The following is an 18,319-nucleotide window of genomic DNA, read 5'->3' on the forward strand; positions in this document are numbered from 1 at the left end:
ACGTTGAAAAATTACATTAGAGTAAATTTCAGCCTAAAAGTGGTCTCCAAAGGAAAAATAATAAAATAATAGAAAAATAATAAAATAAAAATTATGAATTTTGGAGGGAAAAGAGTAAAACTACTTTTTTAATTGTATTTTTGGCTTATTTTTTTATAGGCTTACTCAAATTTCAAGTGTAGACACTCGTTGGATGCAGAATTAAATTTCTCATCCAACAAGTACTGATTATGCATACTTTTGAGAAGATCCACATTGATAAAAATTGAAGATATATTAAAAAAACATGCTCAACACGTTTTTAATGTATCTTCAATTTTGATCAATGTGGATCTTCTCAAAAGTTTGCATAATGGGTACTCATTGGATGTGAAATTTAATTCTGCATCCAACGAGTGTCTACCAATGTTGCACTAATCGTTATTGGGATTAATTCGGCGCGGGGAAAAAATCGTAACATGCAAAAATATTCATTTTTTTTCAATTTTTTTAATATCTAAAGTATCTACAACATAAAATAAATACATTGACACATAAATATGATAAAAGAACTAATATATAAGATGTTTAATATCATTTCTAGTGCCACATCACACATAACAGTGAATCATGTCCTGAATAGTAAGTCCTGACTCATGACTCCCAATTCAGCCGCAAAATATCAACAAAAAATATAATAATCTATCTCATATCATGAGTCATAATGTCATATACAATGAAATGAACCAAATAACTAAAGTCTAATACTACTGATTTCCTTTGCCCCTCTAGATGTAGAGGTCGGTGGAGTTGGCAGTAGACTCTGTTGTGCTCTAGAAGCTGAAGAACTAGGAGCTACAAGAGGTAGACCACGTCCTCTACTAGTGATAGGGGTAGCTTGGGACACCTCCTCCTCATTAAAAAAAAAAAATTATTTATTTTTTAAAAATCGCCGATTTTTTTTTTACAATTTAATCGGCCGATAATATCTCCGATTTGAAAAAATCGCGATTTTCCTATTTAATCGCGATTAATGCAACACTGGTGTCTACATTTGAAATTTGATTAAACCTATAAGTAGATAAGCCAAAAATACAATTAAAAAATGTGGGTTTTTTTATTTTCCCTCCAAAATATTTACATGCACCTCTTTTTGAATTTAAAGGATTTTGATTGGTTTACATATTATGTACATGAAAATTTCATAGGCACTTTTAGGCTAAAATTTCCTCTAATGACTTGTGGATGTTGAAAGAACATATTAACAATATGCATAAGATGTTGAATATATGATTTAAATATATTGAAGTCAATTAATACAATGAGATCTTGTTAACCTCCATATTTGCCTATGCAAATTGAGTGTTAATATCTAACCAACTTTCATTAGGCTGGTAGTCAGAGATGGCTCTCATAGAGATCAGAGACAAGTATTGAAGTCAATTAATACAATGAGGTCTTGTTAACCTCCATATTTGCCTATGCAAATGGAGGGTTAAGATCCAACCAACTTTCATTAGGCTGGTAGTCAGAGATGGCTCTCATAGAGATCAGAGACGAGTAATTTAGTGATTTTAGTTCGTTGCTGAGGCATTTCAGAGGCATATTCATCAGTGTTGGTGAAATTGCTATTTTTAGCAATTTTTCTATTTTTTGATAGCCAAAGTTTAAAGGTCCATAGGTCAGAGATGATTACATATTTGGGATCCTTGCGAATTCATGATGTCAATGAGCTTTTTCCTGGTCACATGTAAGGAACTACTATTTTTGGTAGTTAGGGTTTCAAGCCTCTTATGATTATTCTAGTTGCATATTTAGATTCCTTGCAAAAAATTGAATTCGGTGAGTTTGATTTCACTGACATGGGAGAAGTTGCTATTTTTAGCCATCTTTCATTATGGCCAACTTATGCTTTTTCATGCTTTTTGTTGCATCAACCTCCAGGGCAATGTTTTCTCTTCCAATCTAAGGATGTGGATAAGTGAGTGCCAAATCCCAATGAACTAATGACAATTAACCAAAGAATGGAGATGATATCAAGGAAATGATGTCACATGGAAAATGTGAAAATGGAAAAGGTAATGGACACACTACTTCAATCCAAGTTTCCCAAGTAGTGCCCCTCCTATGACACTAAGGCCTTAGGGGAAGTCCCAGTGGACTAGGGCTGAATATTAACCCCCTGGTAAGGTGAGTGAACAAGTTTACAATCAAGATTAATCAATCATCCAAATCACCCCTTTATCCATAATAAAATGCCCAAAACATTAAGTAAAAGCACTAGATTGCAAAATAGTCAAAGTACTTGTTTCGTGGTAGCCCACCTTCATTCATGAGGAATGCTTGATGGTGAGAGGTGTATGACAGGTGCAGATGGTGGAGGAAACAAGCATATCATCATAAACGAGTAGCAGGGTAGTTGTCCAAGATAGGAGAAAATGTTTTCATCTATGGGATTACCCTTTTTGGTGGGTAATAGTGACGTTGGTGACTAATCCCATTGTTGCTCTCAATCTTGAGTGCTTAGTGAGGCTTTGCACCAAGGTGTTAGATTTTGTAGTAACAACACTCACTTTTGAAGGATTTATAAATGCTTGAGTGGAGAAGTGTACATGGTTGAAGGACCTTTGGAGTTGGATGCTGCACATTGAAGCCCTTCTTTCCCTCATTTATGGAGGTGTCTCTCTCTTTTGGTGGGGGGGTTTTGGTGTAGATCATTGTACATGTGGATTTGAATAACCCATATTTTTTGTATTGTAGATTAACTAGTTAAAAGAAGAGGGATTTTTACCCCTCCATAGGCTAGATTAGGGGCTTTTTACTTCAATAAATTAATATTTTAATGTAAAGGAAGTTGAGCTTCTCCTATAAATAAAGATGCACCTTCTCATTATTTTTTGATGATTGGATTAAGAGATAAATCCCTTTGCACACTTAGAAATTTGTGAAATTTTTCGGTTTAGTTTTTTCGTCTTGAATTTGGTGCTATGGATGGAAGGTTAATGTGCCTCATTGAGGTGATAATTTGTGGATGAATCTGCAACTACTTTGATTTGTCATGGCTAGAATTTATGGATGAACAATGATTTATTGAGTAAATGGTATCTCTAAATCTTGTGGATTTATATGTTGAATTATTAAGTGCAAATGTACTTATCTAGTGGTGAGGTAGCATTCTCTTTATATAATTCTTGGATATATTCTTTCTTGTAAACCCTAAGAAGATTTTTAGTGGAGAATCTTCCCTTGAAGTCATATTGGAGCTTGTAAAAGTACTAGGTGGATTTAGTAGGCTTGGTAATGGACAACCCTATTCATCACCCTGGATCATTTCATAACTTCTCAAGGGAGATTTGGTTGACCCCATATGTTGATTTCTGGTAGCATCGAATGTGCTCTAAATCTCAAAATTTGCAGGGAGGCTTAGACACATGCATTCTCCAATACCCAGAAATCGTTTTGGCAAATTCCACCCGGAGGCAGTTTTATTAAAATAATTAATTATTTTTAATAGGTCCCTAAGTCTAAACTTAAGAAATTAAAATAATTAAAGGGTGTTAATCTAATTGTGGGTGAAACTTCTAGAAGAAGACAAGGATCAAGACAAAATGATTTGAGCCATTGATTAGAAGTTAATCGGGGCCGTTGGTTGTCCAATAGAAAGATATAAGAAGAGGCTTGAGGGGCACATGGAGAATATATTTAGTGATGTTGATTTCTGGTAGCATCGAATGTGCTCCAAGTCTCAAATTTTGCAGGGAGGCTTGGGCAAATGTATTCCAAAGAACCCAGAAAGCATTTTGGGAAATTCCACCTAAAGACAGTTTTATTAAAATAATTAATTATTTTTAATGGGACCTTAAGTCTAAACTTAGGAAATTAAAATAATTAATGGGTATTAGTCTAATTGTGGGTATAACTTGTAGAAGAAGACGAGGATCAAGCAGAAATGATCTTAGCCTTTGATTACCTTCTAATCTGGGCTGTTGAATGTCAACGAGAAAATTATTTAAGGAGGTTTGAGGGTCATTTGGAAGATACACAGAGAGTTTAGAAGATCAAATTTCTGAAGTAGAGCAGTTGCTGGAAGAGAAATTTGAAGTGGGCTTTTGCAGTGAGGGGCAGGGATAATATTTGAAGGGAAATCTTTCTTGGTCGGAGGATACTCAGCAGAGAAGGCAAAGGGAGATCCAGCAGTGGCAACGCTGAGCCAGAGGGGTTGACATAGAGCCACGCAAAGGCAGCTTAGAAGCCAAGAGGGAGTTCGAAATTTGCAGAGGGAATTCGAGTTTCAGAAGCCGGGAGCCGGGGTGTGAGACCGGGAGGCAGAAATCGAATCACCTGGGCAACAAATCAACCAACCAGAGGATTGACATTGTCCCCAGTGAGCTTGACGCTGGGTTGACGCAGACACTGCGCAGAGGCAGCCAGAAAAGCCGGGGGCAATCTTTTTGGGGCTAGATCAGCCAGGATTCCCAGTGATAGTGTGAGGTAATCTCACAAATCTCTCTGTCAGGATTATTCTTTGTAACTGGATTGTCGGGAAGGCTTCCAGAGATGTATTTAGATTTTACTACTGCATAATAATAAAACCCTCAGAGCTGTTGCACTGATTTTCCCGTATTGGGTTTTTTCGGGGATGTTTGTCCCAAATTAACTGTTTCATTTATGTGTATCTTTCTCTATTGTTTAGTTTCTTGTTTCGACATATTATTTTTGGGTGTAGGATGCAATGTATGTATTTCGATGTTTGCCGTAGGAAATTGCAAATAACTTGTTCATGTAAATCTAGCAAGTAGGAGAAATATCATCAGTCGCTGTAGTAGGAATTCCCGGGATTAAGGAATTTTCACAAGTGAGAGATCAGAGATCGATTTTCTTAAGAGAGCAACAACAACAGTTGTTGGAGAGGTCATCGAGGAGATTTCTTGCAGTGAGGGGCAGGTATAGTTTTCCGGTTTGAGAGTTTCCTGATCCGGGGATACATTGCAAAGGAGACAAAGAGAGATCCAAAAGAGGCAGCACAAAGCCACACTGCGCAGCGTAGAGCCATGCTAAGGCAGTGCAGAGCCTGGCAGGAGATTCAAAATTTGCTGGAGAGTCGAGTTTTAGAGCCAGAAGCTGGGGTGTGAGACCGAAAGGGCAGAAGAGTCGAAGTCCCAGAGGCAAATCAACCAGTAAGAAGGGTGACGCAGATTCTAGTAGCTGTGATGTTGGATTGCGTAGGCTGACGCAGAGGTAGTGTAGGGCTTGCCATCCAGAGCCTGGATCAATATTGAATCTCCAGTGATAGTGTGAGGTATTTCTCATTAATTTCTCTGCCAGTTAGATTCTCTGTATTGGATAGCCAGTAAGGCATCCAAAGATTGTATTAAAAAACTACTGCATAATAATACAAGCCCTCAGTTGCTGCACCGATTTTCCCATATTTGGTTTTTCCGGGGACATTTGTCCGAAAATAACGGTGTCAATTGTGTGTGTGGATATTTCTTCTTGCTCAGTTCTTGTTTCCACATTTTATTTAAATGGTGAAGGCTGCAGTGTATTCATTTCAGTGTTTACAGTAGGAAACAATAACTAATTTGGTTTAGTAATTAACAAATAGGAGAAACATAATTAGTTGCTGTAGTAGGAATTTGAGCATCCAAATTTTCACATGGTATCAGAGCTGAGGTGAAAACAAGAGAGCAGTGCTGGAAGAGCCCAATGTTGAAGGAAGAAGGGAAGTCGAAGTGCTGCATAGGCAACAAATCGAATCCCCAAAGGGATTGTGCAGTTCATGCCAAGAGGGCAAGATTTTCATGGTAAATCTCTCTCTGAGTGACTCGACAGAGAGGTAGTATTTTCAGATCGAAATCTTTCAGCGATAGAGGAAGCAACGCAACAATAGCTTCAACGAAGAGGGGTTTCTAGTGTGACGCAGTTTTCTGCAGGCAGTTGCTAGGCAGAAAAACGCCAGAAGGGAGAAAAGGGACAATTGAGGGAATTTCTTCCTCAGAGAATTCCTAGCCAGGGAATTCGAATTCTCGTTTGCTGAGTAGCAACAAGAGAGAGGAGTTCATTCGACTTTTTCAATTGGCAGAGATGGCAGCTAGTGGATTGAGAGATCAAGATTGGTTGGGTGGTGCATCCAACTATGTGATCTAGAAGGCAAGGATGTTGTGCCTTCTAGATGAGCATTTTCTCAAGATCTATGTCGACAACGTGGTAGTTGAGTCCGCAAATCCAAATCTGCTCAAGAAGTACAAGGGAGAAATGGCAAAGGCCAAGAGAATTATCCTCGATAGAGTGAAGGATCATATAGTCTGTCACATCGAGACACTGCCAAGGAGATGTGGGATGCTTTGTCGACGCTATATCAGGTATCTTTTGAGCAACGAAAGATGTACTTGGAGCAAAAGATGAGATCTATGCAGATGCATAAGGGGGAATGCATTGATTCATTCCTCACTAAACTTCAAGAGACCTGAGATGAACTAGCAGCTGTGGGGTCAACATCTCAAGGTTTCGAGATGGTAAGACTGGCCCTAATTCAGTATCCGAGGAGTGGCAAGTCTTTCTCCAGAGCATCCTGGGCAGGGCGGCTTTGCCAAAATGGGATGAAATGTGGGCAGATCTTAAACAAGAGGAGTCGAAGAGAGACTTGGTCAAGTGTAAACTTGACAGGAGCAACAACAATGGGTCGAAGCCCAAGGAGGAGGAAGAGAATGCAGCCCTCATATCCAAGGGGCTACAGGAGCAACGAAAGAAGAAGAAAGATGTTCTGAAGATCAAATGCTTCAGGTGTGGTGAATTTGGTCACTACGCAACACAGTGTCCTCTTAGGAAGAAGGACAAAGATGAGAAGCATGATCCGAAGGTTGCAGCTATGAAGATCGAGGTGAAGGAGTTCGCCATGACAACCCAGGCATCTCCAGGAGGGAGTTTGGCTGATTCAGAGCTGCAGTTCGAAAGGACTGCAGATGGGCATGATCCTTGAGGAGCCCACCTCTTGGATCAATTCCTTGCTACGGGAGCCCAGATTAGAAGTAGCAGGATGGGCTAGTGTCAGTTGGTGCAGAGGAGTACCAGAGTGACAATTCTAGAAGCGCCAGAGACTGAGCAGCACAAAGCTAGAGTTGGCAGCGATGCAGTTGGCACAGAGCAGAGGTCAACAATAGCGCAAAAGCTTCAGAGGGTCAGCATAGACACTAGCAGTAGTTAAACTCCAGCAACGAGATGCATCATACTGAACACCAGTTCAGTGATTTGGGATGCTTTTCTGTATTGGCAGTGGTAGTGCCAACAGCAACACGGATGCAGAATTGAGAGGGAGTTGCAGTAAAGATGCAATGTTGACAGTGGCAGGGTCAACAATAGTACAGGTGCAACATTTTCGCAGTAGTTGGTGGACAAGATGTCAGACATCAGCAGTGCAGAAGGAGATGTTACAGAACATAGTGATGCTTCAATAGGTTGCGTTGCTAGAGCACATTCCTCGCTAAGAGGGAGTGTTGATTTCTGGTAGCATTGAATGTGCTCTAAGTCTCAAAATTTGCAGGGAGGCTTAGACATATGCATTCTCCAATACCCATAAATTGTTTTGGGAAATTCCACCTGGAGACAGTTTTAATAAAATAATTAATTATTTTTAATCGGTTCCTAAGTCTAAACTTAGGAAATTAAAATAATTAAAGGGTATTAATCTAACTGTGGGTGAAACTTCTAGAAGAAGACAAGGATCAAGGCAAAATGATCTGAGCCATTGATTAGAAGTTAATCTGGGCTGTTGGTTGTCCAACATAAAGATATAAGAAAAGGCTTGAGGGGCACTTGGAGAACACATCGAGTGAGAGATCAGAGATCGATTTTCTCAAGAGAGCAACAACAACAGTTATTGGAGAGGTCATCGAGGAGATTTCTTGCAGTGAGGGAGAGGGATAGTTTTCCAGTTGGAGAGTTTCCTGATCCGGGGATACATTGCAGAGGAGGCAAAGAGAGATCCAGAAGAGGCAGCACAGAGCCACGCTAAGGTAGCACAAAGCTTGAGAGGAGATTCAAAATTTGCTTGCGAGTCGAGTTTTAAAGCCAGAAGCTGGGGTGCGAGATCGGAAGGGCAGAAGAGTCGAAGTTCCAGAGGTAAATCGACTAGCAAGAAGGGTGACGCAGAGCCTAGTAGCTGTGACGCTGCATTGCGTAGGCTGATGCAGAGGTAGCGCAGAGGCAGCGTAGGGTTTGCCATCCAAAGCCTGGATCAATGTTGAATATCCAGTGCTAGTGTGAGGTAATTCTCACTAATTTCTCTCCTAGTCAGATTCTCTGTATCAGATAGCCAGTGAGGCATCCAAAGATTGTATTTAGAAACCATTGCATAATAATACAAACCCTCAGCGGCTACACCAGTTTTCTCGCATTGGGTTTCTGAGGACATTTGTCCAAAAACAACGGTGTCAATTGTGTGTGTGGATATTTCTTCTTGCTCAGTTCTTGTTTCTGCATTTTATTTAAATGGTGAAGGCTGCAGTGTATTCGTTTCAGTGTTTACTGTAGGAAACATTAAATAATTTGGTTCAGTAATTAACAAATAGGAGAAACGTAATCAGTTGCTGCAGTAGGAATTTGGGCATCCAAATTTTCACACCATATGCCCAATGGAAGGACACTAGTCTTAGGTCCTCCCATCAAATTTCATATTCTAAAACTCTCTCAAAACCATGTTGCTATGTTTACTCTTCATATGAACTTGAAACTCATTACCTTAAATCTTAGCAATATTAACCTAGGGAAGGCCTCCTTGAGTTGGAGCAAAGTCGACGTGAAGTGAGATGACGGTTGGTGAGGTCACAATGGCCTCCCCCTTAGTTTCACTCATCTTGCACTTGAGTTTTGGGACTTTATCTCTGTAAGTGCAATTTTGTGTGATTTAACATCTGGAAGCTAGCTATTAGAATGTGACATGTCATATTGTGCGCACACATAATTTGGCAGTTAGAGTCTTAAATGTTTTGAATCTAGAATTCTGAATTTTCTATTTTTTCTTAAATATTTTGATTTAGTTTTTACATATAGAATTATCAAAATATATATTCATATAGAAAGTTATGGCGTTGCACCCCCAATTCCTATATTTGAGATGGCCACTACACCAACACCTTAACCTTTTGTCAGTGAGTGTAAAATGACTCGACGAGTACTCATTCAGTGGGCCGAGTATGGCCAAGTTGGCTATGAAATGAGTGACTCAGCCATACTCGTCCCCACAGACTCGCCACTCACGAAACCCAACAAACTTAAAAAAAAAATTCAAATTTGAGTGAGAAATTCACCACCATTTCCATGCAATAAGGGTTCAAAGTGTAAAAACCCATTATCACTAGTTTTTTTTCCATCTTTCTCCGACTTCCTCGTAATGTGAACCACCCGCCAAAAATAGGCACAAATTCTCTCCCGTCCCAACTATTGCGAACTTTGACGAGTGCATTCCTTTCCTTCTCAGGCTGCTAACTTGCTAGAACACTATTGTGTTTATTACTTTCCATCTCAACAACAAAGTTGATGATAAATTGCGATGGATAAGGGCAGAAGGTGTTTAATTTGTGAAGTTGCAATCGTGGTTGTTTTGCGTGCATGTGCATTTCGTCACCTGTTCGATAATGATTTTTAAATAGGTCGTGACTTTAATATCATGAGATAGGCACATGATAATATAACTTGTGTTAAATATTGTTATCATATGTGATAAACTTTTTTATATATTAATTATATAACGTACAGTTTTTATGTTATATAATATGTGTGAGGATAGTTATTAAGTTATATATTTAATGAATTAATATTTTTTGTTTGTTTGTCAAGTTGTCTGAGTTCTCCAAAGATTACATCAGGCTTGACCTGTGGCTTGAGAAACCATGACCTAGGGGCATCTAAGCCATCAAAATCACCCGGGGATTGCACCCGGCTTGGGCCACACCAACGCTTAACATGGCTGGATTTTTGCCCACAAAGTTTCGAACCGATGACTTTCACATCACAAAGTGTCTTAACAATGCACCCCATCACCGTCTATTCTATGCCTCGTGGCCATTTAATGAATTGATATTATATTAATAATATTTATATTATTAATTTATTAATATATAATTTTAAAATATTAAATTATTATTATTAACTATAGATGCTAAATTATTTCTTTATATTAATTATATATAAACTATTATAGGGTTTATATGTATATGTATGTATTCTCGATTTAATGACGAACCTTATTCTCTGAATGAATTTTTGACATGTAAATTTTGATCTGTTTGTGATTTATGTAATTCCAAAGTAATTGTCACGAGAGTAGCCCAATCCTCTGGGCATTTTGTTGTTAATGATACGATAAACATAGATATTGCTTAATAATTGTCTTGCCTACGGTCTAGTTTCTGTCAGTGGTATGGCCTACAGTAGAAGGTATGAAGTGCCTGTTGAGGAAAATGGAGGCCCCTACAGAAGCCTATAACTTGTATGCCTTGGAAATGCCATTAATTTATCTTTCATGCAAAAAAAAATGAGACATTTTTTAGTTCTTTTTGCTATTTGCTGTCTTTCCCGAGTCTTCCCGAGTCGGCGAGTGATATGCCAGCCAAGTATTTGGTGAGTATGAGTCGTGCAACATTGCTGTCAATTTCAATCATCCACAATTCATGTAAATGTGTGTGCAACTTTTTCCAGCATATTTACATTCACATTTGTGCTGTTTGTAAACATGATGTCCATTGTTCATTGAAGCTCTGTTCATTGTTTTAGTCTGTACCACATACAATTTTCTGTTAGTGCACAGATCTATCCAAAACATTGAAATATTTATTTTTTTACTGATTGTGGTTGCAGGCCATTCAAATGAGCATTCAAGAGAGTGTTCGTAAACAAATTGTGCAAGAGTTGAAAATAAATCAAGCTTCACAGTGCCCAAATGTTGTAGTTTGTTACCATGCTTTCTATAACAATGGTGTTATCTCTATAGTTTTGGAGTACATGGATTGTGGCTCTCTTGCAGATGTGATAAAAAAAGTCAAAACATTTACAGAGCCTTATCTTGCAGTTATTTGCAAGCAGGTAAGCCTGCGATATCTTAGTTGCATGGCTATAATTTCTAATCTAAAAGATTTCTTCCTCCTATGACAAGTTTTGATCTTTGTGCAGGTTCTCAAGGGATTGATATACTTGCATCGCGATAGACATATCATCCATAGAGATATCAAACCATCAAACTTGCTAGTCAATCACAAAGGTGAAGTGAAGATCACAGACTTTGGTGTTAGTGCAACGCTAGCAAATTCAATGGGCCAACGTGATACCTTCGTTGGTACCTACAATTATATGTCGGTATGTCTTGCAACATCACCCTTCACGAATATTCTCTCTAGATGTGTGCAAATATCATTTAATATCTATCTATATATATATATTATTAATTTTTTTGTTTTTGTTTTTGTTTTTGTTTCTCTGTCACTCAAGTTAGTCTTTTGCATTTAGACTTGAGATTCTAGAAATGCGTCATTTTACTGAATTCTGAGAAGATTATGTATTGTTTATCTTTGAAATTGCTAATAACAATTGCTGCAAAGTAACTATTCTTGTTGATATACATCAGCCAGAGCGGATAAGTGGAAGCACATATGGATTTAGCAGTGATATTTGGAGCTTGGGCCTGGTTGTGTTGGAGTGTGCTACTGGTCGTTTCACATACTTACCTCCTGGACAAGAAGAAGGGTGGCTCAATTTTTATGAGCTTCTGGAGACAATTGTTGAGCAACCAGCACCTTGTGCATCGCCAGATCAGTTTTCACCAGAATTTTGCTCCTTCATCTCTGCATGGTAGTGCAAGTTATTTTACCCCGTTAGTTCAAAAATATGATCAATTCTCTGTTGAAATATTTTCAGTGTTGATTATGGAGTCCTCATCCATGGAATTTCATATTACAGATTCCGAATGTGCATGAGACTACATTAACAAAAGCTTTTCTACCCATTTTGACAAAAAAGTTTTCTACCCATTTGATGAAGGTTCCCAACCATACACGTCTATGGAAAGCTTATAACTAAAGATGTGAGAATAATAGGTTTGAATTATTGGAATTATTGGTATGTACAAGTAGCCCTGGCCCATTCATATATATTATTACTGTATGTGTAATCATGGCTAAGACCATGCTTTATTCTTTTATTATATTACGTGGTTACGGTTGTCCTGTCAACTTTGATATGTAGTTTCAATAACTCTTGGGAGTGTTCCCTACTTATGTGGGCACATAACCTTTCTTGGGAGGGTGCAAGACTTCAGTCGTGTACCCTCTTGAGGTGTATTCACTACTTTTGTGGGCCCATAACCCCTTCTTGGAAGACACCCTAGTTGAGGTGTGTACAAATACCCAATTCAATCCTCATTTGAAAATCATCTTTTTGATCAAAAGCTAAGACTTACTAATATAAAGTGTTCTAGCCTACATGCACTCTACATCTTTGGCATTTCTTTGTGGTTGTAATATTTTATCTTTTATGTACATTTGTGCATCTCAAGTTTAGAGCAGTCATGCTTGGGTATCTTTCTCTCTAGTGCACTTTTGGTTCAGCCCACTGCACTTCTTTAGTGCTGTGTTTTTTAATATTATTTTAACCATTTACTGCAGATTTATGGGTTGGCATTTTGTTCCATTCAATCCTCTCTTTATGTTTGTGATCTCAACATGGTATTAGAGCGGGTGTGAACCTTCTCTACTCCACTTCACTGTTGTTTTTAAGGTTTATTCTTTTACAGTTTTACCCATGTACAAGGATTGCACTTCTCTTCTTGGGTTCCTTGGGTTACACTAAGCATTTTTACACTCTTTACAAGAGTAATGCTTCTTTCATAGGGGTTTTCCTCTTTAAAATACAGTTACTATCTTCTTGGTCAGTCAGTAATATTTATTAGGGCAATGTTTTTTCATTTTGGCTAATGTTTGTGTTGACTTAATACAGAAACATTACATTGCAGATTTCTGTTAGTGAGTGTACTTTTTACACATATGGCTTATTTGGGTGCTTTTCTGTTACAATGCCAGCACACAGTAGTTCTGTACAGCATTGATTTTCATGCTATATGGTGGATTCAAGATTGTAGATGATGGCGCAACATTAAAGAAGCTTGGAGGGTGCAGTACTATTTCTAGGCTTGCATCATTGAAAGTGCATGCATGTCATTGTGCACACATGTGGCTGACCTAGGTGTTTTTCTGTTATAGCAGCAGCACATACACCACCAAGGTTGCAGGAAGCACTCCCTCCCACTCCAGACCCCATAACCTTGCTCCGAGCAGGAGGGTTATAGGAGCACCCCTTGGAGCATGCTCTGGCCTCAAAAAAGACACTCTCTACTTGAATGGAACTGTGACTGTCCCATATGGGCTCCCACATACTAGAACCACTCTCCCTAAGCACTCCAGTCACACTCCCAAGACACTCCCCATGCACTCCTGAGGCCAGTTGGACGTTCTTGCATGGACTTGGAAAAAAACTTTTCCCCTAAAGTTTGATTTGATATGGGACTTGGGTGGGTTTAGGGTTCAGGGGAAAGTGAGGATGAGGTTGAAACACCTCTTCCCCCTCTGTTTTCCTCATTCTTTCATCTTATTTGCTTAAGCCTGAAAAAGAGAGCAAAGGGAGAGCAGATTTTTGAGGGATATTTGTAAGAGCTTGGAGGAGAGAGCAAAAAAGAGGTTGGAGAAGTGAAGAAAGTGTTGGAAATCGGGAGGATTTTAGTTTAAATTAGATTTCCCTTGTCTATGCTAACTGCTTGTGAAATTTATTGGCTTCTTATTAATTTATTTATGTTCTTTCATCAGACAGATATCAAATGTAAAACATGAAGATCACACTACACAAGATATAGGCTCCAAGCCAGGGCAAAACCCCTCCAAGGGGAAAACCCAAAAAATTCTCTTCTTATAGAATCAGATCAAAGTGAGATATCCAAGACCCATGACCACAGAAAAACTTCACCCTCTAGATGTGAAGTCAGACCTTCCTTTAGCATAGGAAATCCATCATCAAGATACCAACAACAAGAGATGTATCAAGGCAAAACTTTCACAAACTTTAAGCTCAAGAAGAAACTCCTCTCATACTTCAGCCCTCCTCTTCATTTCTGTCATTTCTGCGATATTTCAGACCAAAAACATCCAAGTGTGTGTGTCCAAATGAGCTCCATCTTCCCTCTATTTATACTGTCCAGAGGGGTGTGAATAGACATGTCTATTGGGGCAGGGCCGATTGTTGAAGAATCTAGGGCAGTTAGCATTAGTAAGATTCTTCTAGACTTGATAACAATTTGTGAAGCGCTTTGACAGTTTATCTTAGCTTGATCTTCTTCTTATTATTAGTGTGTGTGTTTACTTCATCAAACTGCTACCAAAAACAAGGAAACAAGAACACAAGATGTTGGCATTTTGCCAAGGCCAAAACCTCTCCCTCTTGGAGAGGAAAACCTGCACGGAATTCTTCTTATGGAGATTCAATTGACAAACACAAAGACCATAACCCTTGACCTACTAGGCCACTCCAAGACCAAGTCACCAATCCTATTCTTGCTGTTGAGGTCATCATCAACACTGCTGCTTCACTGAATTCTTCATTACTGCTGCACTATCAAGGTCATCGCTGAGATCACTAATGTTGCAACATTGCTGCATCTTCATAGAGATCATAACAACGAGATCTTATACTGAGACATGTACATATAAGAGTGTTGCATCTAGATGGTCTTCCATCAAGATCATGATTATATTTAGAAGTATGCCGAGATAGTAGATATCCTTGTCACAAATATACGAGACTTATGACAACATCTAGAAGTATGCCGAGAGAGTATCACTGAGATCCTCATCATAATAATTAAGTCAAGAACGTGATTGTGTTTTTCTTTCCTACACTGAGATCCTTATTGTTACAACGATGCTGAGACTATCACCACCGAGAAGGTTACACTGTAATCACCACCGAGATTTCAAAAGTATCCGAGATCATGTACTCACTGTACCCACTGAAAATTACAATGAATCTGAGTTCCTGCACCCTACTGTACCCATCCGAAATTCTTTACCTTTGTACTCATCTGAAGTTGCGGAGATGTCCAATTTTTTTTTCTGTGTTTTGCGGATACCCCAGCTGGGTATATATAGTGGTTATGTCTCCAGTTTGAGTCGACTTATCCAGGTGAACCGACATGTCATCCTTTAGTTATTTAATATATATTTGTAGGCCGACATGATGTCTTTTCATCGCTTTGTTTGCAGGGTTCTTCTTTGAAGGATGGTGCTTGTCTTGGAGGGTTGCTTGACACTAGGTTGACTCATGTTCATTACATAAATGCTCAAGAAGAGCTCTTCAATATCATTTTGACTCTTTGACTTTCCTAGACCTGTAGAATGAGCAAGAAACTCATTCATATAATTTATAAAAATAATAATTCTTTTTCTTGACAAGTACAAAGATCAAAATTACATTGACAAATATCGAACCTAGTTACCATTTTCTTCAACACTGACTTAATAGTTAGGCCGACTTGACATCTAGAGGGGTTTTTGACCCAAATTACATATTAAAAATTAATTTTCCTTTTTCTTTACAATAGGTCCAAATAGGACTTTGACTCTTTGACTCAAAAAAACCTAGAAGCATGAAGAACATGCTTATCTAAATAAAATAATAATTCTTGAGCATGAAACCCATGCTTGAAAAATAATATTTCTTTTTCTTCTTTTGCATTTTACATAAAATATATAATGACATAAGTACAATGACAATTATGAAGACCAAACCTAGTTACATTTTCCAACACTCCCTCTTAACTAGGGAGGTATTCATAATTCCATAATCGGTACAAGGATACTTCTCAAATTGAAATATTCTCATAAGAAGAGTTGGATCAACATCATAACCAACATATACTATTCCAGGGATCTAGATACCATCTAGGCTATTGCCAAGGTATCAACCCAAGATCTTTTAGGGATCTAGGTACCATCTAGGCTACTACCAAGGTACCAACCCAACATCTTTTAGGGATCTAGGTACCATCCAAGCTATTGCCAAGGTATCAACCCATAAACTTTCAGGGATTGTGGTGGTACCATCTAGGCTACTACCGAGGTACCGACACATCAACTTTCAAGGATCTAGGTACCATCTACGCTGCTACCAAGACACATCAACTTTCAAGGATCTAGGTACCATCTACGCTGCTACCAAGGTACCAACCCATATTACAGTGAACTAGGTACCATCTAGGCTACTGCCAAGGTACCAACCCATCTTACAGGGATCTAGGTACCATCTAGGCTACTGCCAAGGTACCAACCCTAAGTACCATCATACAGGCTATTCAACCTAAGGTACAACAACTAGTCACCATGATCTAGTTGGCGCCTCAACCTCATGGTATACATACTAGTATAGGTTTGCCATCACCAAGGTCAAACCTTCAGAAACATCCATGTTCCAACTATACAGGGTTGGCCAAACCCTAGAGGACATTCAACTCCTCACACCACAGGCTCAAAACCCTAAAGGATCCTCGCATTACAAGGTTGCCATTATCTTGGTCAAACCCTACATCACAAGCCTCCCTTTAGGCCAAAAGACTCACTTAACAAGTAACCCAGCCTGACAAAAGCCACCCACACTTATAGAGTGATTGGGCCAACATAGAAAGGCACCTACTCTTTTGAGTAACTAGGCCTTAAGGACCATTCCTCCTAAACTAGGAGAATGTCTGCCCTCAACAATAGTTTGGGCCATTCTTCCTAAATCTGGAGAATGTCTGCCCCTATTGTTATCTTCTTAATGCTCCCTCTTATTGAGATAACTAATCTTTAGTAAGTCCAAGCTTGTCCCTAAAGTACATGTAATTCATCCAAGATAGAGGCTTGTCAAAATCCTATCACAACTTTAGTCTTTAAAAGATAATAATTAAAGACATACCTTAAAACTTGAGAGTTGCACTGCTCCCTTTGAATCAAAGTTTCTTTCAAATTCATAGGTCTTTCTGGATCCAAAGCTCCCTTTGAATCCACAACCCTTTCAAGATTCAAAGCTCCCTCTGAATCTAGGACTTGTCGCATACTTTTGTTTTGATATTATAACTTCTTCTAGCCCAGATTGTTTTCAGCATGTACCTGCAATCCTAATTGGGGAAATCACAAAAGAATAGTTAGATCAAGCAAGAGACTAGATTTACTAAAGAAATCAATAATAGTACAAGAAGAGAGATAAAACACTTATCTTTTATGAACAACAACATTTCCCTCTTTACATCATGCTCATCATGCTTCCACCATTTTCATAGCCTTCATTATGTATCTGCAATTCTCACCAACAAGTACAACCAAGCAAAATATACAAGTACAAGAGCATGATGTCAATCCTGTCAATCTAGGGTTTCTATGATTATTCAAAAGTGTAATTCTAGGGTTCTAGCTACAAACCCTAGAAATTCCTTGACATAACCCCTATTCGGGTTTTTACTTTCAACGAGTCCTAGGGTTTTGACTTCAAGCCCTAGGTTTGTCTTAATCGAACTTTTGCAAGGGTTTATATATACTGTAGAGTCTTACTCTCAAAACTCTTTTATGTTAGGGTTTCGAGATACTTTGCAAACCTTATAATCCATTTCCCAAAAACTAGGGATTCCTTTAGAGGGAACAAACAATTAGGGTTAGGTTTTTTGCTCCTAGAGTTGATTCAATATTGGGTATATAAACCCTAAGATTCTAAATCCTAACAATTATATAGTCGATAAGACTTGCCACAAATGAAATAGCAAAACCCTACAAACATATTTTAAAACCCTAACTATTGTAAAGATTATGCATCATAATCATAGTATCATTGCTTATCATAGATTGTAAAGTATACATACCTTTTACAAGTTTTACTTGCCCAACTTGCAGAGATTTGGTCCTGAACAATTCCCTTTAAAAGAGACATCATTATTTCTTCAAACTCCAGGTTGACTTCGTTAATGAAGTAACTCCAAACACAACCATATACATCCTCTACACAGAGCAATTTAGCAACGACGAGTTGTCTGCCTACAAACCACTGGCCAATGGATATTTGCATAAATGAGACCCTGTGTAGAAAATAGAGAGTGCGTGATCCGTGGGTTTTTTGTAAAAGTTTATTGCAATTCAATGTGATGCCGCTAGTGTAACGCTTCATCATAATACAAAAATACGACGAGTGCGAGGAACGAGCCACAAGTATCGGGTAATACGAATTAGAATGTGAGATTTTGTTATTGTAAGCCACTAGATATTAAATTTAGCGAGCTAGAGAG

General features: G+C 38.5%; 1 protein-coding gene across 1 annotated transcript in view; it reads left to right on the forward strand.

Annotated features, from left to right (window-relative positions):
• LOC149144049 (mitogen-activated protein kinase kinase 6-like) overlaps positions 1 to 18,319 on the forward strand; it is an 82,114-nt gene that overhangs the window by 17,596 nt on the left and 46,199 nt on the right. Inside the window, exons 2-4 of the mRNA XM_089446184.1 lie at positions 10,834 to 11,058; positions 11,146 to 11,328; positions 11,597 to 11,820. Of these exons, the coding sequence (XP_089302310.1) occupies positions 10,834 to 11,058; positions 11,146 to 11,328; positions 11,597 to 11,820 (632 nt within the window). The remainder of the gene's footprint in view (positions 1 to 10,833; positions 11,059 to 11,145; positions 11,329 to 11,596; positions 11,821 to 18,319) is intronic.

Source organism: Pinus tabuliformis, chromosome X (assembly GCF_031772625.1).
Source record: "Pinus tabuliformis cultivar Carrire ecotype Pingquan chromosome X, CPIR1, whole genome shotgun sequence".
Taxonomy (NCBI): Eukaryota; Viridiplantae; Streptophyta; class Pinopsida; order Pinales; family Pinaceae; genus Pinus; species Pinus tabuliformis.